Source organism: Hibiscus syriacus, unplaced genomic scaffold (genome assembly GCF_006381635.1).
Source record: "Hibiscus syriacus cultivar Baekdansim isolate YM2019G1 unplaced genomic scaffold, ASM638163v2 tig00008610_pilon, whole genome shotgun sequence".
NCBI classification, from domain to species: Eukaryota; Viridiplantae; Streptophyta; class Magnoliopsida; order Malvales; family Malvaceae; genus Hibiscus; species Hibiscus syriacus.
The window spans coordinates 1-24,622 of record NW_024062168.1 but is presented as its reverse complement, the minus strand read 5'-3'; the positions used below and the strand labels follow the sequence as shown (position 1 = coordinate 24,622).

The 24,622-nt window shown below is 34.1% G+C and overlaps 2 protein-coding genes across 2 annotated transcripts; one reads left to right on the top strand and one right to left on the bottom strand.

Annotated features, from left to right (window-relative positions):
* Positions 1 to 1,330: 1,330 nt before the first annotated feature.
* On the bottom strand, positions 1,331 to 2,686 carry LOC120202326. Its single transcript, XM_039202764.1, has 2 exons — positions 2,681 to 2,686; positions 1,331 to 2,281 (listed from the first exon to the last, which is right to left on the bottom strand). The coding sequence occupies exons 1-2, from the start codon at positions 2,684 to 2,686 to the stop codon at positions 1,331 to 1,333; spliced, it is 957 nt and encodes a 318-aa protein (XP_039058695.1).
* A 17,373-nt stretch (positions 2,687 to 20,059) lies between these two features.
* On the top strand, positions 20,060 to 21,835 carry LOC120202323 (berberine bridge enzyme-like 13). The gene has a single exon (XM_039202763.1). It carries the CDS (start codon positions 20,083 to 20,085, stop codon positions 21,676 to 21,678), a length of 1,596 nt encoding a protein of 531 aa, XP_039058694.1. The 5' UTR covers positions 20,060 to 20,082; the 3' UTR covers positions 21,679 to 21,835.
* The last annotated feature ends 2,787 nt before the right edge of the window (positions 21,836 to 24,622 follow it).

Here is a 24,622-nt window from a genome sequence, read left to right as displayed (position 1 = left end):
AATTCTTTTCAAAGAGAAAACCCCCGAGTCAATATCGGTCTTTTCCCCGCCCTGACCAAAAATGGTGTCGACAGTGGATTTAATTTTAAGTTTGAGTTGAGTTCTTGGACTTTGTATGATATATGCATATCAAATATGAAAAAATATGTAGAAACATATTTGTTTTTTATATATGCTTATAAAACTCACTTAAATTAGAATCAAATAATATTATAATATTACAAGTATTTAAAATTAAATTTAAATAGAAACTCGAAAAATCGACTTGATTTGACTCAACTCGAATTTTATAAACTCGATTCGACTCGAAAAAATTTTAAGTCAACTCTGAGTTGTAAAATAGGATTCTTCAACTCGAATAACTCAAAATTTTGTTACTCGACTCAATTGAACACTCATCCTATCAAGAATTCTTTTTCCATACGAATCATTGTCTAAAATAAATATTTACTTTATTATAAACCTAATTTCCAAGTAATCTTTAACCATTATGATTACAATAAAATCTAATTTAATTACCGATTATAATTTATGTAAAATATAACATATACAACAAAATGATAAATGAAAAACTTAGCAGAAAATTAATTTATTTCAATTCGGTTTACACGTGTTTAATTAATAATTACATAAATTACTAATCTACGCAAAAAAAAGTCACTTTGATGATATTTTATTTTAATTGATCTATATAAAATATTAAGCATCTTTGACTAAAACTCAAATTCAAAATATGAATTTATTTATTTTTAAATATTTTTTTAAAATTTATCTTTCAATCATTTTAAAAGATAGTTAAAATAATAATAAGTTTGAATAAATGTAATCTTAAGATCTACACTTTTATCATTTTTCTTATATTTGGACAGAATGAAGTAACTTGTAAGTGATATATTGGTGTAGTAATCAAATATTGATAATAAGAGCATATTAATTAAATAATATTCTTTTGAGTTAATTTATTATTCTCTTATAAAACTGAATAATTATAATATGTTTATTATCATAATTACATATATAATTTCTTTAGCTATTAATACTTCTTTAGACTGATCAATAATAGCATAACTTAATTTACATACACAGAATATTTATGTTTTAAAATACAATATTTTTCGCAATATATATCACTCCGATAGCTTATTATTTTAATTAAGTTGTCCTAAGATATATAAAATATATTAATATTTAAATTTAGTATTTTCATAATAACTAAAGATCAAAATTAAAATTTTTAATCAAATTAAATTGAATATGTATTCTAAAATTAAATATAAATATATATTTCGTAGATAACATTTTTTTTAGTACAAGGCAGGCACTAATGCCGTTAGACTATTCCACGAGAATCTTCCTCGATTTCAAGCCAGAGTTCGTCGGGCACTTCTTCATGTAACGCAAGGGCCGCCAATGAAGACCAAGCCAGTTTAGTTGAACCATGCGCAACTTTATTACCTTCCCTTGGAACAAACTGATAACTCAGTTGCCATTCCCTGCTAATTAGTGCTCGGATATGCAATAACACTGGGGAAAACCTCCCTACCTCAATCTTACTATGGAGCAAAGTAATTACCTCCTTGTTATCACTCTCAACAATAATCCTTCGGTAGTTCCTATCCCAAGCCACACACAAACCCATGTAAATTCCCCATAGCTCTTTATCAAACACCGAGCAATAGCTATACACTTTGAAAAGCCGATAAGCCATCCCCCAAATGATTGCACAAGACTCCTCCACAAGTCGTGAGACCCGTTGTAGTATTCCGCGAACCATCCGTATCAAGCTGCATCCAACCAACAGTCGGAGCCTGACACTTAGCACTTCAACTCTCCTTCTGCAACCAATCAAACCGCCATTGCTGTCTTCTTGCCAACGCCACACATACTTCATTAATGAGTCGAGCGAATCACTGCAATATACTCCCATTCTCCACAAACTCCATATAAAAATGATCCTATTTCGTCTGGTCCAAATACACCACATCATTGAGCCGAAATAAAGATCCCAGTCGTCTTCCACAAGAGGGTAATACCGGGGTTGCCGCAAGTTCTTTTCAATCCAACTAACAATATCTCCATCCAAAAACTCAAATAAATGTGGCTTGACATCCTCAGGGTCATCAGAAGCTATTTTAAGCTTTGCTGGTAAACTCCGAGATTGAAAGTCAACAGAAGCAGCCTGTGCAATCTTACGTTTGATAGCTTGTTTTGTAGCTTCAGCAACCTTCTCCGCTTCCAGCAAAGCATTGAATTCGATCGCCCTTACATTGGCAGGATCCACCTGGGATTGAAGTTGCACATGGTAAAAGGTACATAATGGTATTGACTAGGGGCAGAAAACATAAGTTGTGCCGCTATGGTAAAAAACTGCTGCTTTCATCACACGACTTGGATGCAAAAAATAAAATCAGGGAAGAAAACTTGGATCAAATAAACCTGGAGACACTGCTAAAAACTTATTGTTTTTACCCATTTGAATATCAAATTAACCAGACCATTTATTTGCTAAGCCAAGAAGAAAACCAAAAAAAAAATCCTCTGAGATGAAAAAAATCAAAAGCCTAACTGACAAATCTGACATAAGGGATCTTCACTTATTGTCAAATCAAAAGTTTCTTCGGCTCTTTTTCAGTCTCCCTTCAGCCTCTTATATAAACTGCCCAGAGTTTCACTAAAAAACCTCCATATTTCACCATGTAATCATCTACATGTAGCTCAGTGGATTATTCAGCAGTATAAATTGACAAATCATCATCTAGTTATGGGATCAAAGTTCAAGTAACTTAAGACTCCTATTTTCTTTGTTTTGGAAAGATTTTACAGGATTTATTTTAAAAAGGTTACTCATTTGAAAAATCATGCAGTGGTAAACATGTTATTGTTGGCAACCAATTTTTTTTATTCTTCGAATGCCTCAAAAGAAATTGACAATTGGCAAACGATCAAGGGGGAAATATACATTTTTAAACTACAAGATGGAAAGTGCAATTTGTGTGTGTTTTCTGTTAGAATGTATTTGCAAGTCCTTATTTCAAAACTTGTAACTAGTATAAATAGACTAACCTAACATTTGAATAACACAAGCTTCTCTTCTGAAACATCTTTCTTACAGAAAGCATTAGGGGAGAAGAAAACTTAATATTATTTTAATTATAAAGCTTGTTTAATCAATAAATAGGTTAGTTCAACTCATTATGTTCATCAACGATTTGTATATTTATTTTAATTTTTTTATCTTAATGAATACTTAAATATTATTGGATCACGTTTCTTCCTTTCTTTTTCTCAATAGCACATCCAACTTCTTACTAGTCACTTATCTTTTATCATGGCAGCAAATTTTGTTGTTATTTTCCCCATGCACAACTCATCCTTCTTCCTTTTGGATACTTCTCACTCATTCTTTGCCCTCCATTTCCCCATTTTCTTCGGGACTCCCAAGCCAATTTCAATCTTTAAAGTTTTACCACTTCATCTCCACATCATTTTCTAGCCTATATGCAAGCGAACTACTTTTTTTTGTTGAAAACTTTGACTTGTGTTACATTGTTTCTAATTAATTTGCGGGTCTTGTTTTCTAGAATAAATTTTAACTTGAATCTTTTGTTAAATACAAATTAGTTCCATCCAAGGTAAAGTCAAGCTGTCGACATCATTTTTTTCACAAGATAAAAATATTAGGTTCGACACACTCCTACAGAGCTGAAGTCAAAGATTTTTAACTTGAATCTTTTGTTAAATACAAATTAGTGCCAACCAAGGTAAAGCCAAGCTCTCAACACCATTTTTTTCACAAGATAAAAAATATTAGGTTCGACACACTCCTACAGAGCTGAAGTCAAAGATACATTGCAAGCATGATTGGAACGCATTCTCAAAGCTCAGTTTCAGTAAAATGAGCAATTTAGATGCACAATAAAGTTCAGCTTGGCAATGTTTATTGCATCTCTACCTGACGACCCCCACCCCCTAAAACTAAAATGTCAAACCCGATCAAGAATTTCAAATTTCATGTTGTTGTACGCTCAAATTTTTTTAACCGTCCTATCACTCAATTAATTTTTTACTTTTCCTTTTATCTTTCCTCACTTCTTCTTCTTCCTTTATTTTCCCGCATAACCTAAATTTCTCAAAATTTCCAAGCAAACAATGCTCACGCCTTTTTCAAATTTTCTTTCTTCAACACTTTGAGAAAAAAATGGTGCGTACGAGACCCAGCGAAGCCGAAGCTCCCATTGCTCAACAATTCAAAAATGATGAAGCCAAAGCAGAGTTTCAAAACTTCAAAAATAGGAAGCTTTTCTTTGAGTTGGGGTTTATTTTTACCGATGAAGTGGATGGAAGTTTTGGACCAGACGTGATGGACATAGTTGTTCCATACAAATGGCACAAGTTTGCAAGGCACCCTGGTTCAGTGAATGCATCCTTGGTGAAAGAGTTTTATGGTAACATTTCCAAACCGAACCAGCATTCCATTTTTGTGCGAGGTAAGTATATTTGGTTTACACCAACTGCTATTAATCGATACTTTCATTTGCAGGGTGTTGAAGACCAACATGCAAAGTTTGAAAGTGACCCTGATAGTGCCACTTATAATGGAGTTTTGGAGGACTTGTTCTTTACAAATACCTCATGTAATGGTCGCCAAACCAACTGCTACTCAGTTAACCGTGAACATCTCCAACCGCATGCCAAATTGTGGAATCATTTTCTGAAGCACAAGCTAATGCCCACATCCCACAATACGACGGTATCTCTTCCCCGTTTATTGCTTTTACATTCGATTATGGAAACTCATTCTATTGATGTGGGTAGGATCATTGTTCAACAAGTGCATGAATGTCTAGGAAAAAAGACGAGTGCTTTAGTTTTTCCAAATTTGATTACTGCTTTGTGTCGAAAGAAAAAGGTAAGTGAAAAATTCCTTCGATGAAATTTTATCTGGAGTTTCTGGTATTACTAGGGCTAGATTATCATTATTGTTGGGACTTAAAAACCCAAAATCTAAGGCCCCTGCCCATGAGAAGTTTGCAGATGATGCACAATCTAATGTTGAGGTAAGGATGCTTGCTCTCAAAGAAGCTATTATGCAAACTCAGACTCATTTACATGCTTTAAACGGTGATATTCGTAAATTCTTTGGTTATGTAAAATAGAGAGATGTTGTGGTGGAAACGATGTTCCAAGATATCCTTCCCCACGTCCAACAAAATTTTCCAGGCTTTCCGGATGAAATTCTGCCAGCATTCAATGCTGAGGCATCTCTCGATCCAGAGCAAGATGATGTCGATCCTCCAGTTGAAGAATCGACTCTAGACCCTCAACGTTCCGAGACCCCTGACTTACCTATTGTTCTGCTAAAAAACACCTAGTCCACTTTCTGTACCTGACCCCTCTCCTGCACGACGCAGTGGTCGACGTACCAAAACATCTGCTGGATGCATCAATATAGCGCAATACTACTCTAGCTATTCAGAGTCCAACCCGACACCATTGCGAAAGCGCACTAGACGAGAAGCTGCCAGCACCTCCAAGGCAACACCACCACCTAAAACATGAGTTACCTCCACTTGCATCCATTTGCATTCATTTTGCATTTCATTGCATGTCATATAGTTTTTATATAGTTTAGTTCTCTTTAAGCATCGAGGATAATACTTTTCTTAAGTTTTGGGGAGGTAATGTTCTCGATAGAACATATGCATGATAACATTAGTGTAACATTATTCCATGGAATCAATAAGTGGTAGGACAATTAGATAAAATGTCTTAATGATACCCGATGATTATGAACTTGTTAGGCTAGAAATTGAATATAAATGACTATTGAGAATGATAGAAATGACTCTAGGTCTTGGTGCTTTGTGAATTATTTTTACATGATTTGTATGTTCTCTATACTTAGGAAATTTAGAAAAATTTATGAAGGAACCCTAATTAGTTTTGGCATTGAAGTTTAGTATTGTGCTGAAAAGATAAATAAAAATAACTCCCTTATATCTGAGACTGTGAATAAATGCTTAGGCATAGCTGTAAAGGGACACTTCACTTTGTCGTGGTATTACCTATAACTCTCTTTAATAAATGGAAACCACGCGCATATGAGTGAATGAAAGTAGTCACGAGATGACTCTACTTAATTAGCTTGGGGGTGGAAGGTATGCTCCCTTTCACCTAGAGTGTGGGAAAGTAGGTGTGATGAGCTGACTCTCTTCGTAGCAGTTTGTAAAAAAATGAGTAAAATGTGCTTAATGAATAAGTAAATGCCTTGGAAAAAACTAGGGGACTTGATTATAAATTGTTTAAATTTGTTAAGTATAGATTGGATACAATCACGCACCATCACAAAGAATCTTGACCTAGGGTAAAATACTTGAATTTTTTATATGTCTAGCATGTTGAAGCCAATTGTTCTGAGGGTTGAAATTCAATTTTTGTCATGTGTCCTATTGTTGAAAATTGTTATGACATTCTGCTTATATTAATTGTTATCCATTGCTCGAGGACAAGCAATAACTTAAGTTTGGGGAAGTGATAACTTCCTAAAAAGGTTGCTTTTAAGGCATTCTTCACTTAAGTTATTGTTTGTTTAAAAGCTCATTTTAGTCATTTTAGGATCATGTAGTTGTATATAGTTGCATTTGTGGTGGTATTGCTATTTTATCTCTTAAGGATGTTGTATGAGAGAAAGGTGTAGTTGCCTATGGTGTGCAGGAAATAGCAAGAAGAAGGTCAAACTGGGAAGGAATGCCGTGATATCACACGCTGCTGAAGCAAATTGAAATGCCTTGATATTTTTGGCGCAGAAACGGACAAAAAGATATTTTTTGTAAAATGACAGCTGGCACAGCACGTGAATGATGGTTGTAACTGTCTGTTGGGGACCACTGCCTGCTGGGGACCACTGCCACCTAGAAGGATAAGACTCACGCCTAAGGGGTGACTCTAGGGGTTTTAGGGGTATTTTGAGTGCAACAACCTCATCATTACCCTTAGATATTTTTATTATATATTACATCTCACATGAGAGAGAAAAGAGGAGAGGAATATTCATCAACATTTTCTTATCGTTTTCACTGTATCTCTTTCTTCTTCATTTAGTGGTGTTCCTTCATTGAGTAGTGTCACTCCATAGATAAGCTCCAAGGAATGACGAGCTAGACGTCCGAGAAGAGGTAGTGAGCTAAGGCGAGTCTTGGTGGTTGAGGAGAGCTCCAGTGGTGCGCGTCGAAGGCTTCTTCTCCCTTCCATTTGCTGCTATTTTTCTATTTATTATTGGGTTATTTGGAACAAATATATTTCATGTCTTGTTCTATGGATGATTTGAAGCCCACCATGAACTAACTTTATTTGGTGGGGTTATTTTAATGGATGTTTAACTTTATTTTAATGGTAGATTAATATTTATCTTTTGTATTTGCTTCCTTTGCTTATTAATGCTTCATCGTCTAAGTTTGGAAAAGGCATGAGAGTGTCTATTTCTTAGATGAAGGCTAAGTGTTCGAGAGAAACTTAGCTAATAATACTTGTAGTATTCGAGAGAAACACAAGAAAGATCCATATAAGCAATGGGCTATAGTATTTTCTTAAGCTTTGAACCGACCTAGTAGAACTATATCCTAATCCCTTAGTACTTGAGAGAGACTAAAGATAGGATTTCAACGACTAAAAAGGGTAGTTTTTATCAATAGTGTAGACTATCATGGATGAGACTGAGAGGAGATGTCGTGACATTCTATTCTATTAGGTTCCTTTGACTAGAGATAACGGGAGCATTTTCAGCTAACCCTATTTAGCAAGTGAAGTTTAGATAGATTAAATTTGCCCGAGAGATAAGTTTTAGCATCCTTAAATCAATCCCTACCATTCATTCCAGTGGAAGATTGTTGTGTGAGGATTATCAACTTATCATTTATTTTTTGTTTTTACTATTTTCATTGCCTTGACATTTCAACCATTTTCAACATTTAAATCTATTCTTGCCACTACATTTCTATTTGCTACCCCATCAGACCTTCAATCCATATCCACCAACATACACTCTCTATTTCCATGACATTTTATATTAGTACATATCAACACTAACTATACATAGATAGAGTAGTACTTTGTTTTGGTTAAACTTTTGTAATTTCAACCAATCCCTATGGAGACGATACTCACTCATCACTTTATTACTTGAGCGATTGTGTATACTTGCACATTATTTGCGTATAATTTTATTGTACTCACAACACGCAACACAATGCCCCCTCTATTTCGTAGAAGAATCACCATTTAAATAATATCTAAATGAGCAGTTGAAGTTTCAGTGATTTGAGCAAAAGATTTTTGGGATTTTTTTGAGAGATTTCAGGAAGGTAGCTTGGTGGCGTTTACTGGGGGAATTGAATCAATGTTTGAATATGAATTTGTGTAAATTTGAGGTTTATTAATGGGTTTTGGTTGAAGCTTGTGTAGTGGGTTTAAATCTGGGCCTAAAAATTGGCACGGACAAAATTTGGTGATGACAAACTATAATCAAAGCCGGTTAATATGGAGCATATTAAGATATTTTTCAAGGTCTCTAACTTTCTACTTTTATAATTGAGTTTTTTTTTAATTTTCAATCTCACTTTTTACCTTTATAATTAGGATCCATAATCTTCTTAATTTTATAATATTATCAAATTCTCACCTATTTACTCATCTATCTTATTAATTCATTTAATTTTAAAGTAAATATAATCATATTTTTTTCTAATCTCATTATTTAATTTATTAAATATTATTAAACTCTTAATCTTCTTCAATCTCAATCTAATGGTAAAATAATACAATATTCTTTTTTTCAAAATCAAGCTTCATATCATACCCACATTCAAATTTTTATTTATCTATTCTCTTAGTTATATTTAAAGTGTTTTCCTAACAAAAAAAAATGAAAGTAATGTTTAACAAAACTTAATCATTTTTCTATGATTTATTAATGTAATATCAAATTAATTACTTAAAGAATAAGAATATAGTTTCGTCATATAAGGGTTTATCTTTACGTTTTCGTTCAGGGCCCAAAAATAGAGAAGACAACTCTATATGGAGTCATTATCTTTAATTATAACAACCATATTTGTAACACCCATTTCCCATATACGTTTCTATACACAAGTTATAGGTGGCACATGACTTTTAAAAAACATTCACTCATTTATAAACACCATAAAATTTTGTTTCGGTATTAAAACAAAATATTTTAGTACAAAAATAAAACATTCGTTGAAACATATTACCAAAAATTATCACTTTAAATACATTCCATAGCATTTTTCTTATAGTTGATTACATGCCAACTAATTTTCAAAATAAACATGATTATCCTACTGTTACAGATTAGAGTCAACATTAGATTGATGATATCTGCTACTACACCCCTAACTCGGCTAGTCTTTGCTTTTACCTACGCGTTAACTCAACACACGTTAAGTATTTACTTAGTGAGACATAATATTGTAAAGAAACTACAATTTATACATAAGTATATCATGGTTATTTAATTACGAACTAAATCGCATCCTCCATAAGGAACAGATAAATACGTCTCAGTTAAACCAAATTTCTTTCATACAATCATTAAAATTATTCTTAGTATGCCCAGCATACCTATCTTTCTATATATTATTCCCAATAATTATTTATTTGCCTTATGTATGTTAAATGAGAAAGTAATGTACATGTATTGCACCGAAGTGCCAAAATGGTCATTCATCTTTTATAAATACCATGAGCAGCACCTTTTATGTCGTTAATGCACCATTATGCATTTTCATTTGTGGCATCCTTTCATGCCGATAATGCACTGTTATACATTTTCATTTGTGGCATCCTTTCATGCCGATAATGCATGTTATGCATTTTTATTTGTGGCATCCTTTCATGTCGATAATGCATTATGATGCATTTTCATTTGTTCATTCATTTTAGAGCAGTTCATACTCTAAAACTTATTCATAATACCATTTCCATACACATAATGAAAGTATATTAAATATTGTAAAAATACATTAAATCAAAACATTCTAAGTTGACTCATTGTGAGTCTTCCTCATCTCATATAAATACAATAAATGCACTCACATGATAAGCATCGTTAATAAGCTGCAATGATGTCCGGCTATTCGACAACTTTATCTTTGCCCTTTTTCTTGCTAGACTCAGGAGCTTGGTTGCATCCATTAAAGACACATACCATACCAATGTTAGTATATTCCCTAACATTTATACCTTAATAATACTCAAAAGTACTATTATTTTCAATTTCTATTACAATTTCAGCCTATCTTATAATTCTAGACTCAATATTATCCGTACCCCTACCATGGTATTGATACTTCTATATTATGGTACCGATACTCCCTTTCAGTATCGATATCATTTCTGCATTCTGGAATCCATGGTATCGATACCTTTCTTTTAGTATTGATACCCACATCAGTATCAATGCTAATTGTATCAGTATCAATATTTTTCATCGTAATTATTCAAATTTAAACGTAAAGTATCGGTATTGTTTTTCCAGTACCGATACCTAACCCAGATTTTCCATTTTTCAGCTCGATTTTTACCCAAATTTCCTTACTTTTACCTTAAACAATACCCTTAAACTTAACATCACTTAACCCAAATAATTTTCCTCCATTTAGCTTCTCATAACATCTAATTTCTCTACAGAACATCCCAAACCAAGAATCATACTACTTTTTCATACATGTTTTTAATCACATCAAGGCTTTTAATCTCTTATTTACTTCTTTGAAAAGTTAATTATACTAGTAAACCTCAATAAAAGCTCATATTTCAACATATCATTCAAAAACTCATTTTCTTCAATCTCAAATAATTCATCCATCTCTTAGTTTTAATCATATTTAACCATTCCTTAAGCCTCTATAACACTCAAGGTTTCAAGAACAATCCAAAAATAAAAGGAAATGCTAGTTAGATGAAGCCTTACCTTTAGCTATGGAGGAGAACACTTACATGGGAAAGAAGAAGAGAAGATAACTTAGTGTATTTTTCACTTCCCCTTTTCCCTTACTTTAATACCCTAATTAAAATGAATTTTAAATTCATTTCCCTTTAAAGGGACAAAATACCCCTTTTATTCTTCCATTCTTACTAATTGGTCCTAAACATAATTTCTAAATCATTTTCTTATACTTTACCATTTATTCAATTTAATCCTCCAAATTTTAAATCCTTTCAATATAGTCACTGACTTGATATTTAGGGTATTACAATTCTCCCCTTAAGAAAATCCATCCCTGAATTTAAAGAAGTACCTGATATGAAGAGGTATGGAAAATGCTTCCTCATGTCCTCCTCTTTTTCCCAAGTAGTTTTTTTCTACCTTATGGTTTTGCCCAAGTACTTTAACTAGAGGAATCTTCTTGTTACGCAGTTCTTTGCTTTCTCGAGCCAAGATCCACATTGGTTCCTCCTCGTAAGTTTGATATGGTAAGATCTTTATCTCGTCTGGTGTGATAATATGGGATGGATCTAATTGGTACATTATGAGCATCGATACATGAAACACATTGTGGATCTTATCCATATCCGGAGGCAAAGCTAGCTGATAAACTAATGGTCCGACCTTTTTCAAAATCTCATAAGGTCCAATGAATCTCGAACTCAACTTTCCTTTGCGTCCAAACCATAATACTTTCTTCCAAGGAAATACTTTCAGAAATATGTTGTCCCTCACTTGAACTTCAATTTATTTTCTTTTCAAATCTACGTAAGACTTTTTTCGATCGGAGGCGATCTTTTGATTATCCTGGATAACTTTCACTTTCTCCTCCATTTCTTTTATCAAATCCTGACCAACTAGTTCTTGATCTTTTAGTTCAAACCAATTTAATGGTGTTGCACTTCCTCCCATACAAAGCATCATATGGGGCCATTTTAATACTCGATTGGTAACTGTTATTATAAGCAAATTTCTCTAAAGGAAAGTACATTTCCCATGATCCTTTAAACTCAATCACACATGCCCTTAGCATATCCTCTAATATTTGAATAGTTCGCTCTGATTACCCATCTGTTTGAGGATGAAAAGCAATGCTGAAATTCAAGCGAGTACCCAATGCCACATGTAAGAACTTCCAAAATCTTGAAGTAAACCTTGGGTCTCGATTGGATACTATCGATATAGGAACTCAATGCAGCGAACTATCTCTTTGACATACAGTTCTACATATTTATCCATTGAGTAATTTACCCGAACTGGGATAAAGTGAATTGTCTTGGTCAATCTGTCTATAATTATCCATATCGAGTCCTTTTTACCCGATGACAAAGGTAGCCCCGAAACAAAATTCTTTGTAACTCATTCCCACTTCCACTCATGAATGACTATTGGTTGTAACAATCCAGATGACACTTGATGTTCAACTTTCACTTGCTGACATGTTAAACATCTCGCAATAAACCCTAATACAACTCTTTTCATGCCAGGCCGCCAATAACAACTCTTTAAATCCTGACACATCTTATCCCCGCCTGGGTGCATCGTCAAAGGATTATAATGTGCCTCGAAAAGAATATCTTTCTTTAATTTCTCATTATCGAGAATGCAAAGTCTTTCACGATAATATAAACATCCATTAGCCCTCATTTCAAAGTCTTTGACCTTTTCTTTTTCTACTTGTGCCATTCGTGCCAAACATTTCTCATCTCGACCTTGCAACTCTTTTACTAGATCCAAAAGAATTGGCTTTAACTTAAGTTCAACAATCAAGGCACTATCTTCCTTTAAAGACATCTACGCATCCAAAGCCCGTAAAGCGGCAAAAGTGTTTTAGCTAAGTACATCTGCTACCACATTAGCCTTTCCGGGATGATAATCAATGATCAAATCATAGTCTTTTAAAAGCTCGATCCATCTTCTCTGTCTCAATTTAGTTCTTTATGATTCAACAAGTACTATAGACTCTTGTGATCGTATAAATATGGCATCGCTCACCATACAGATAATGACACCAAATTTTCAAGGTAAACACGACCGCTGCCAATTCCAAATCATGTGTCGGGTAAATTTTCTCGTGATTCTTCAACTGTCTTGAGGCATAAGGCATAACTTTTCCATCTTGCATGAGTACACATCCCAACCCATTATGAGATACATCACTAAAGACTACATAGTCTTTACCCGACTCAGGTTGTATGAGCATTGGGGCCTCTGTTACTATTCTTTTTAACATTTCAAAACTTTCTTGGCATTTCTTCGTCCAAACAAAAGCATAACAACTTAGTTAGTTGCAAATATAACATTCAGAAGTTCTTCACGAATCGTCTATAATAACCAGTAAACCTCAAGAAACTATGAACTTCTGGGACATTCTTTGGGGGTTGCCAATCCACTATAGCTTGAATCTTTTTGGGATTTACTCTTATGCCTTCCGCAGAGACTATATGACCAAGGAAAGAAATCTCAGCTAACCAAAATTTGCACTTGGATAATTTGGCATACATCTTCTTCTCTCGAAGTGTCTAAAGAACCACTCGAAGATGAGCATTATGTTCCTTTCCTGACTTGGAATACACCAAAATATCATTTATAAAGACTATCATGAATCGATCCAAGTAAGGTTGGAATACTCGGTTCATCAAGTCCATAAATGTTGCAGGAGCATTAGTCAATCCAAATGGCATCACCACAAACATGTAGTGTCCATACCGAATCCGAAAGGCTATATTTGAAATATCATCCTTTTTTATCTTTAATTGATGGTATCCTGACCTCAAATCTATCTTAGAGAACGCTGTTACGCCATTCAGTTTATCAAATAGATCATCAATCCTCAAAGAGAATACTTATTCTTTATCGTTACTTTATTTAACTGACGATAGTCAATGCATAATTGCATAAACCCGTCCTTCTTTTTCACAAACAACACAGGTGCTCCCCAAGGAGAAACACTGGGTCTCACAAATTACTTATCGAGTAACTCTTGCAATTAATCTTTTAATTCTCTTAACTCTGTTGGAGCCATTCAATATGGAGCTATAAAACAGGTTCGATACCTAGGTAAACCTCAATCTTGAATTCCACCTCACGATCTGGAGGTAATCCTGGTAAGTCCTCGGGAAAAACATATGGAAATTCCCTAACTGTGAGGATATCATCTACTTTCACTTTCAATACTCGAGTTTCTATCACATTAGCTATGAAAGCTATACACCCTTTTGACATCATTTTCCTTGTAGTCATGGCTAATATCACATTGGATGGTGATTTCGCTTTTTACCGATCACCACGATTTCTGAGTCTTCCGCATCTTTTAGAAATAATCACTTCTTGTGACAATCGACTCATCCATGATGTGGAGACAACCAATCCATGCCCAAAATGATTTCAAACTCATTGAAAGGAAACTCCAATAAGTTTACCGAAAAAACAATCTCTTGAATCTAAGGCATTTTCTACATACCCGAGTTACTCTTGCACTGTAACCCATAGGGTTTACCGCTATCATCTCACTAACAATTGGTTCTAAAGGAATTCCTCTAGCTCTAACCAACTTTCTACTAATATATGAGTGTGTAGAACCATGGTCAACTAAAACAAATACATGCTCATCAAAAAGATAGAAGTACCTGTTATGATCTTTGGGTCATGCCGATCCTCATTGGTCTTAATGTTATAAATTACGGCGACTCCCCGAGTCTCTTGTCACTGGATTGATTCAGATTGTCCCCGGGATATACCCCTTCCTTTACTTCTATTAGAGGCTGCCACAGATCTTTCAGATTGCGCTAAATTGTCCCCAAATTTCTTAGGACAGTTTCAGGCAAAGTGACCAGTCTCGCCACATTGGAAACAAGCTCCACTAAGAAGTCTGCATACTCCACAATGCAATTTACCACATGTTTAACTTGGAGTCCTTTTCTCAAATGCTTTACCCGAGCTAGCAGCAAAAGACTAGGATTGTTTAGTTTTTTGCGAAGCTGCAGTAGAACCGTCTCTGTCAGTATATTGGGAACTCGATCCCTTGCCTCTCTTAACATGATGGGGATTTGAAGGCGTTCCAACTCTTTTCCCCATTTATAAACTCTGTTCCGCTGCTAGGGTCTCCTCTTGAGCTCTTTCAATAACCTTGGCTCAGTTTATGACTTCTTACAAACTAGGCAAGTTCAAAGCCAACATCATCTCTTTCAACTTTGGCCTCAAACCTTCAATGAACCAATCACGTTAAGCCTTGTCATTGGGACTACCTCTGTAGCAAAACGGCTTAGCTTATTATACTCAACCTCAAACTCATGTACAACTTGACCACCTTATTTCAAATTAAGGAACTTTAGCAACATTGCCCGTTTAAACTGCTCACCCACATACTTGTTCTTGAATTCCTGTAGGAAGAACTGTTAGGTCACTTGTTCCGGTGGTGCATATATCGTAGTATTTGACCACCATACTTGAGTTGATCCTCTAAGTAAAGATATAACTCCACCCAAATTTTCTGAATCCGAGTAGTGAATACTTTTAAGCATTACCATAACATCATTTAACCATAAGTCAGCCTCTATAGGACCCTCATCCTCTTCTCTCCAAAACTCTGGAGCTCCCAAACTCTTCAGCTCTTTTGGGATCAGCATCCTCGATGCTGGAGGAGCAGAGGGAGGTGGAGGAAGTTGAAATCGGGTTAATATGGCGTTGAAAGCTTCCATAAAAGCTCCAAACTCAGGCACCGACATCCCGTGTGTGCAGGTGCACTAGCATTTTCAGATGGAATCGACTGTTCACTATTAGCCTCGTAACTTTCACTATCAGTTCCTTCTCTAATTTCTTGTTCCCCCGCTTTTCGTGAGTTCGAAAATTCCGACATCTATTACCACATACATAATAATAAGCTTGACAATATTAATGACATCTATTACCTCCGACATCTAATGACACCATATCAATAAGCTTGACAATATTAATGTCATGTAATCTCTTTTTCTAATTTCAAATAAAACTGGTTTCGGCCAAGAATCGGCTAAACCTGTAGCTCTGATACCAATAAATATAACACCCATTTCCCATATATGTTTTCGTACACAAGTCATAGGTGACACATGACTTTTAAAAAACATCCACTCATTTATAAAACCCATAAAATTTTGTTTCAAAATTAAAACAAAACATTTTAGTACAAAAATAAAACATTCGTTGAAACATATTACCAAAAATTATCACTTTAAATACATTCCATAGCATTTTTTTTAAAGTCGATTACATGCCAACAAATTTTCAAAATAAATATGATTGTCCTGCTGTTACTGATGAGAGTCAACCTTAGATTGATGATAGTTGCTATGGCACCCCTTACTTAGCTAGTCTTTGTTTTTACCTACGCGTGAAATCAACACACGTTAAGTATTTACTTAGTGAGACATAATATTGTAAAGAAATTGCAATTTATACGTAAGTATATCATGGCTATTTAATTGCGAACTAAATCACATACTCCATAAGGATCAGATAAATCCGTCTCAGTTAAACCAAATTTCTTTCATACAAACATCGAAATTATTCTTAGTATGCCTAACATACTTATCTTTTTGTATATTCTTCCCAATTATTCTTTATTTGCCCTATGTATGTTAAATGAGAAAGTAATGTACATGTATTGCACCGAAGTGCCAAAGTGGTCATTCATCATTTATAAATACCATGACTGGCACCTTTTATGTCGTTAATACACCGTTATGCATATTCATTTGTGGCATCCTTTCATGCCGAGAATGCACCGTTATGCATTTTCATTTGTGGCATCCTTTCATGCCGATAATGCACCGTTATGCATTTTCATTTGTGGCATCCTTTCATGCCGATAATGCACCGTTATGCATTTTCACTTGTGGCATCTTTTCATGTCATAATACACCATTATGCATTTTCATTTGTTCATTTATTTTAGAGCAGATCATACTCTAAAACTTATTCATAATATCATTTCCATACACATAATGAAAGTATATTAAATACTGTAAAACATACATTAAATCAAAAGATTCTAAGTTGACTCATTGCGAGTGTTCCTCATCTCATATAAATACAATAAATGCACTCACCTGATAAGTCTCGCTAATAAGCTATAATGATGTCCGGCTATTTGGTAACTTTATCTTTTCCCTTTTCCTTGCTAGACTCAGGAGGTTGGTTATGATCTACACAATCATCCATTAAAGACACATATCATACCAATGTTAGTATATTCCCTAACATTTATACCTTAATAATACTCAAAAGTACTATTATTTTCAATTTCTATTACAATTTTAGCCTATCTTACAATTTCAGGCTCAATAGTATCGGTACCCCTACCATGGTATCGATACTTCTATACTATGGTACCAATACTCCCTTTCAGTATCGATACCATTTCTATATTCTAGAATCCATGGTATCGATACCTTTCTCTAGTATTGATAATGACATCAGTATCGATACTAATTGCATCAGTATCGATATTATTCATCGTAATTCTTCAAAATTTAAACCTATAGTATTGATACTGTTCTTCCAGTATCGATACGCTAACCCATATTTTTCATTTTCTAGCTCGATTTTTACCCAAATTTCATCAAATTCCTTTACTTTTACCTCAAACAATACCCTTAAACTTAACATCACTTGACCCAACTAATTTTCCTCCATTTAGCTTCTCATAACATCTAATTTCTCCAAAGAACATCCCAAACCAAGATTCATACTACATTTTTCATACATATTTTTAATCACATCCAAGGCTTCTAATCTCTTATTTACTTCTTTTACAAGTCAATTATTCTAGTAAACCTCAATAAAAACTCATATTTCAACATATCATTCAAAAACCCATTTTCTTCAATCTCAAATTTAATCCTATTTAACCATTCCATAAGCCTCTATAACACTCAAGGTTTCAAGAACCATCCCAAAATGAAAGGAAAAGCTAGTTAGATGAAGTCTTACAATTGTGATAGTACATATAAAACAGGCTAAAAGGAAAAGAATAATACAACACCTATTTAAAATTAAGTAACATATATTCTTTATTTTTAATTAAATCAAATCATAGGAATGATTTATCACCTACTCCTTATTAAATGCCGAGAGAAACTACAAGGAAAAGGATATAAATTGGAGCTGACCCAGGGAATCTACAGCTAAAGTGAGAATAAAATAGCTTTTTTTTTTTGAAAATGAGAATAAAATTGCTTTATAAAGTGTTGAAACAGAACAAAATATATAAAAGTTTGGAACTCAAATGGTTAATGGTCTTGATTGTGTGCGGGGCTAAATGAGTTTAGTTCACGGAATATAAGATTATTTTAAAAATAATATTATTAGAATATAACATTACTATAAGAATACTATATTATATTGTTAGAATGATGAGTAAGAATATAAAATTATACTGTTTGGTTAGATAATTATAAAATTATTTTTAATGTATATTTTTCTTAATTATCTTTGTTATATATTTTTAAAAAAAGTTAAATATTAATACTAAATTATAAATATTTGAATGAAAATTCAAAGAAATGTTTTAATTCGATATACTATCTAACTTTTGAGAAAAAATACATTTAATATATAATTAGTATTTCAAAATTATATTTTTAAATAATTTCCATAAATATCATATTTATTTATATAAAATTTAATATAATATAAAAAGTGATAAAGTGATACTATGCGTTTGGACAAATATTTTATTTTCAATGTATAAGATATATTTTTAATATTAAAGTTATATATTATTGTATTTTTTATTGTAATATTACTTTTCACCTCATAAAATTATAAATAATTAATATATTGAATATTAAAAATATAAAATAATTTTAAATACTCAAATTTATTAATATTTCACTAAATTAAACTCTTTACATATTATTATTATGTTTATAATTTTGAGTAAAGTACAAAAAATGATCATCATAAAAAGAATTTATTAGTTTACGAGTATTATTGTTCAAGTGGTGAAAATTGTCTAATACCAAAGAATTTGGAGGTAATGACATCCCCATCATTTAATGCGACTACTTTCGTGAATCATACGTGGGAATGCAATTACGAAAAAGATTATTTCCCTTGGTAATGATATTTTCGTGAACCAAACGCCACTTATGATATGATTGGATAGTTTAAAAGAATGGTAAATTATAAATTTTATCACTCAACTTTCTTTTTTCTCCTATTTTGGTCAATAAAGCTTAAAATAGTTCAATTTACTCATTATAATTTCAATTTGCTCCTATTTTGATCATTCATGTGTTAAATCTTAAACATGATGATGACAAGACATCCACATGTATTGATGTTGACTATTTTTTATTAACATGAAATTTGTGTCATCCACGTTATTTTTTCTTTTATTTTATTTCCTTTATCCAAATATGAAAGTTTTACAACTTCATCTATGTCTCACATCGGTGTTGCAGTTATCATCTTCCGATATTTTTTTCGAGCACTCAAGATACTTAAAAACTCATCTTATTGTCTCCTACCACCGAACCAGTTTAAATTTTACCTAAATCACTTTAAAACTCATAAAACTCAATCACGAACTCAAAACTCATTAAATTCTAAACCGCTATGATATATATCAACCATCCGATCAGTGTGAGATTAAGATATACAACTCGCTTCCCTTTTCTTTCCTCCACACCACTGAAATTTCAAAGAACATGTTTTGTGATCGAGAAATGAAAGGAAATTTGAAACTATTAATGTCATATAAATAAATTGAGACCATTTGAGAATTTTTAAAAGAAAAACTTTCTTTCACAATACTTATAAATTTCAACGGTAAAGTGATCCAAATGAGAATAAATTGAAAATTCAATAAATAAATTAAATATTTAAACTTTATCAGTTAAAATAAGAAGGACAAGAAAGTTGAGTGATAATTTATAATCCACCCTTAAAAGAACGCACTTATAGACATACTTTTTACCCTATCATGACGTTAGGATTAGCTCAATCGTACGTTTTGGTGTCTATAAGAATAGCTTAGCATATTACAGTTGAACATATAGTGCACAAAAGCACAAGGAGTTGAAGTGAAAAGAATGGCATTTCCAAGTCTTCCACTACTTGTACTACTTGTTGCAGCTTCCTCTGCAACTGCAATATCTGTTCAACAAAACTTCATCCAATGCTTAGATGCCAATTCTGATCATCCCATTCCCATCTCTGCTATTTGCTCCCAAACCAACTCTTCGTTCACTTCTCTCCTCAACTCCACCGCACAGAACCTCCGGTACTTGTCGCCTGCGGTGCCGAAACCCGAATTCATCTTCGTCCCTTTATACGAGTCCCATGTCCAAGCCGCTGTTATTTGTGCACAAAAGCTTGCATTTCACCTGAGATTCCGCAGCGGAGGCCATGACTATGAGGGCTTGTCTTATGCATCCGAAATCGAGACGCCTTTCATCTTGTTAGATCTCGGGAAGCTTCGATCGGTTAATGTCGATATCGATGACAACAGTGCTTGGGTGCAGGCTGGTGCCACGGTGGGTGAAGTTTATTATAGGATCTCTGAGAAAAGCAAGGCTCATGGATTCCCTGCTGGTCTATGTTCAAGTTTAGGCATAGGTGGACACATAACAGGGGGTGCATATGGTTCCATGATGAGGAAGTATGGTCTCGGTGCTGATAATGTCCTCGATGCCCGAATCGTCGATGTTAATGGCAAAATTCTCGACCGAGCATCGATGGGAGAAGATCTTTTTTGGGCAATCAGAGGAGGCGGAGGAGCAAGCTTTGGGATCATCCTCGCGTGGAAGATAAAGCTTGTTCCGGTTCCGGAAACCGTGACTGTTTTCACCGTGCTCAAAACCTTGGAACAAGGTGCCACAAAGACCCTCTATAGATGGCAACAAGTTGCAGATAAGCTTGTTGAAGATCTTTTCATCAGAGTCATGATTCAAGTGACAAAAGCAGGCCAGAAAGGTGAGAGAACAATCACAACATCCTACAATGCCCTGTTTCTCGGAGACGCCGAGACGCTCCTCCGAGTAATGAACGAAAGCTTCCCGGAGTTGGGATTGACGCGTAAAGACTGCATCGAAACGAGCTGGATAAAATCCGTGCTCTACATAGCCGGTTTCCCTAGTGAAACACCTCCGGAAGTACTACTACAAGGAAAGTCATTATTCAAAAACTACTTCAAAGCCAAATCCGATTTCGTGCAACAACCGATCCCCGAAACCGGCCTCGAAGGCCTATGGGAAAGGTTGTTGAAAGAAGACTCCCCGTTGATGATATGGAACCCGTACGGAGGAATGATGGCGAACATTTCGGAATCCGAAATTCCGTTCCCTCACAGGAAAGGTAACTTGTTCAAAATCCAGTACGTGACGTCATGGTACGACGGAAGTGACGAGGACAAGATAAAGCACATGGATTGGATCAGGGGGCTGTATGATTACATGAGTGCTTATGTTCCTACATCTCCAAGGGCAGCATATGTGAATTACAGGGACCTCGACTTGGGAATGAACCGCAACAAGAGCGGCAGCTTGGCCGAGGCCAGTGCTTGGGGAGACCGGTACTTCAAGGGGAATTTCCGAAGATTGGTGCAAGTGAAGAGCAAGGCTGATCCGGACAATTTTTTCAGGCACGAGCAGAGCATCCCGGTTGTGCTTGAGCAGGGCCAGGGTTAGATCGGATAGATTGTCCTTGTTCAGTTCTTTGCCGATTCCAAGAAAGTAAATTAATAGGCTTGTATTGTCTGTCCTTCGCTTTAATTTTATTAAAGTTTTGTTCTACGTGTTTCTGAATCCTATCTTTGTTTCCTCCACTAACAAGCCAGGCCCCTCATAGATTGTTAATAAATATTTTTGGACTGCTTTTCAAATGAAACGGGATTAGGGGTGTGATGGTTGTGAAAGGGATTTGACTTTTTGTCTGGCAAATTCAGGCCTAAAGTCACTCGTCAATTTCTATTCAACCTTTTTTTATGGATTTAGTTGAGTAGATAATCACTCACGTGGTAACAGAACATTTTATGTTTCAGAGAAAAAATAGATTATAAATTATTATAACATCAAACAATTATCGACAGACAAACAAACAGACTTAAAAAAACCAAGATTTATGCAAAAAATCAAAAGGAAAAAAATCACATGTAAATGTGAAGAATTTTATTAATATGAAGAAGAAAATACAAAAGAATATTAAAGAAAGAAAAATTTATATTTAACTCTTACTCTTAGAATCTATTTATAAGGATAGATATTTGATTAAAAAAATAAAATAAAGTGAAAATATACTTTATAAAAAGCTACTTTAATAAAAAGTTTTCTACTTTTTAATTAAACTAGATTTAATACTTTCCTAATTAAATTATGTCATTTTGAATCCGAGTCAAACTTTAACAAATCTCTAAATTAATACAAATTCTGAAAATGTGAAGGATTTGAGAAAAAATAATCAAATTCGATGAGGCACCCAAACTCAACAAAAATAATTCTTCACTTCAATGAACAAGTTCTTCACCTCTTCCACAACACCATTCTAAAGCCCCGTTTGGTTCATAGATTTAAACATTCCTGGGAGGAATCCTTTTTTCTAGGTTAAGATACCCACGTTTGGATGATTATTATTCCTGAGCGATGGTAAATTTGAATACCAACAATGTCTTTTTTCCCTGTTTTACTAGGAATATTAATCCCCCATATCCCTTTGGTATTTATTGATTCCTGTCCTTTGTTGGCTAAAATACCCCTTCCCGTTTGCTTGCTTCGGCTGAAAATATTCTTCTTCCTCGATTTGGCGATAGTTGTTGCGAGGAGCTGTCTCTTGCTCCAACGGACTTTGTTTATGTGTTGTTGTATCTGCTAATCTCTTTTCAGGTTCGTCTCTCCCTATTTGAGAACTGTTTTTCCCTCTGTTCATTTAAATGAATGATTTTGGATTTAAAAACTGGATTTTTTCTCTGTTCCTGGAAAGGAACTATTTTGGACTAAGATTTCTCTCTTCTAAAATTTAAAACTATAGTTTAAGCTGATGGGATTTCGATTCTCAGAGTTTTGTTTTTTTGAAGTCTGAACTAATTGCAAATCAGATATAGTTTCAAGTACTAGATGCATTGCGTACTGTACTGGTTGAAATTTGGAATCGTTAACACTTTGAATCCTATTTTCCCCTTTTTATTTCACCTTTCCCGGGTCTCCTCTGGAGGTTTGAGAGGTTTCAGATTGCTAATTTGACTTATAAGAAATTAAAGTGGTTGAAGAGTAGTCTTAAAACTCTTGATCAGACCGAGTATAATAATATTTCTAAGAAAGTTAAAAGGAAAAGAGAGGAGTTGGAGAGGTTTCAGATTGCTAATTTGACTTCTAGTAGGGCTGGTTGTAATATTGATGATGAGATTAAGGCCTAGAATGAGTTATGTGCTTTAGAGGAGGCTGAGATACTCTTTTATAAGCAAAAGTTAGGTTATTGGTTCGTCCTCTCCATACTTGGTCTAGTATTCACCATGGGACTTTTTTTTGGCTCAGAAACTGAATAGAGCCCTTATAAACTTCATCTGGATTAGTGCGTTCCCGAGCACCTTTGTGGAGTTTCAAGCCCCCGGGGACTTTGATCATTGCCCAACCTTGGTCTACATGTCTAAGTAATCCCTTATTAATAAACCTAAGCCCTTTAAGTTTATGTTAAACTCTTGATTAATGTTAATAGTTACTCCAAAGAGCTTTCTGCAACGCTATCATGTTAATAGTTATGTGGTGTTAGATTCTATACATTTTCATATCTAGAGATGAACATCAACCGCTCTACTCAAGCATCATGTGCATCAAGAACGCAAGTCACAACTATAGGCCGCTCAAATAATTGGTAATGTCCACTATTCCATATGAGGTTATATTGAACAATTAAGAGATGAATGATCAAGGGCTAAGTAGAAAAAGGTAATAGGAAAATTTTAGGGCATGCAAAATTTACAAAGTCGACTTCTTAGTTCCTGGGATGAATTAAATGTCAGCCTTTTGTACTTTGCCAGTTTAGTATATACTGTCATTCAACCCCTCAGCTATTACATGTTCCAGCTGGAGCATCTTTTCCCTTGCCGACTGCATTAAGTTAGGATAATAACATGTGTTAATCCAGATAGAAAACATTCAGTTCTAAATTAATCATAAAAAGATAAAAATAAAAATCAGTTCAAATTATAACTAAGGATTTATTAATATAAGCGGGGCGTATATGCTATCTTACGCATGAGGACTGACATAAAGTGTAGCAGTATCAACTAAAAGATCATAGTATAAACTCTTATCAATTATACTAGGCTTCTTATTTTATCAGTACGATACAATAAGCATATATAACAGCGTAGATTTGGAGCCCAAATAACTTTACCAACTAGTGGCTCCCAAGTAATGAACATTTGGTAAGTGATTTTCTATAATTTTCAGCTTATGTTAAACTCTTGATTTATGTTTTTAATTGCTTTAGAACTGTTAAATTAGTTTTCATTTATTTTTATTGTGATGACACACATCCAGGTATATGTCAAGCTTTTGACTTGGAGAATTTTTGTGTATATAAAATAGCCAACATATATTATTAAGTTTAGAATTTATGGCTATTATCTTTGTAAGT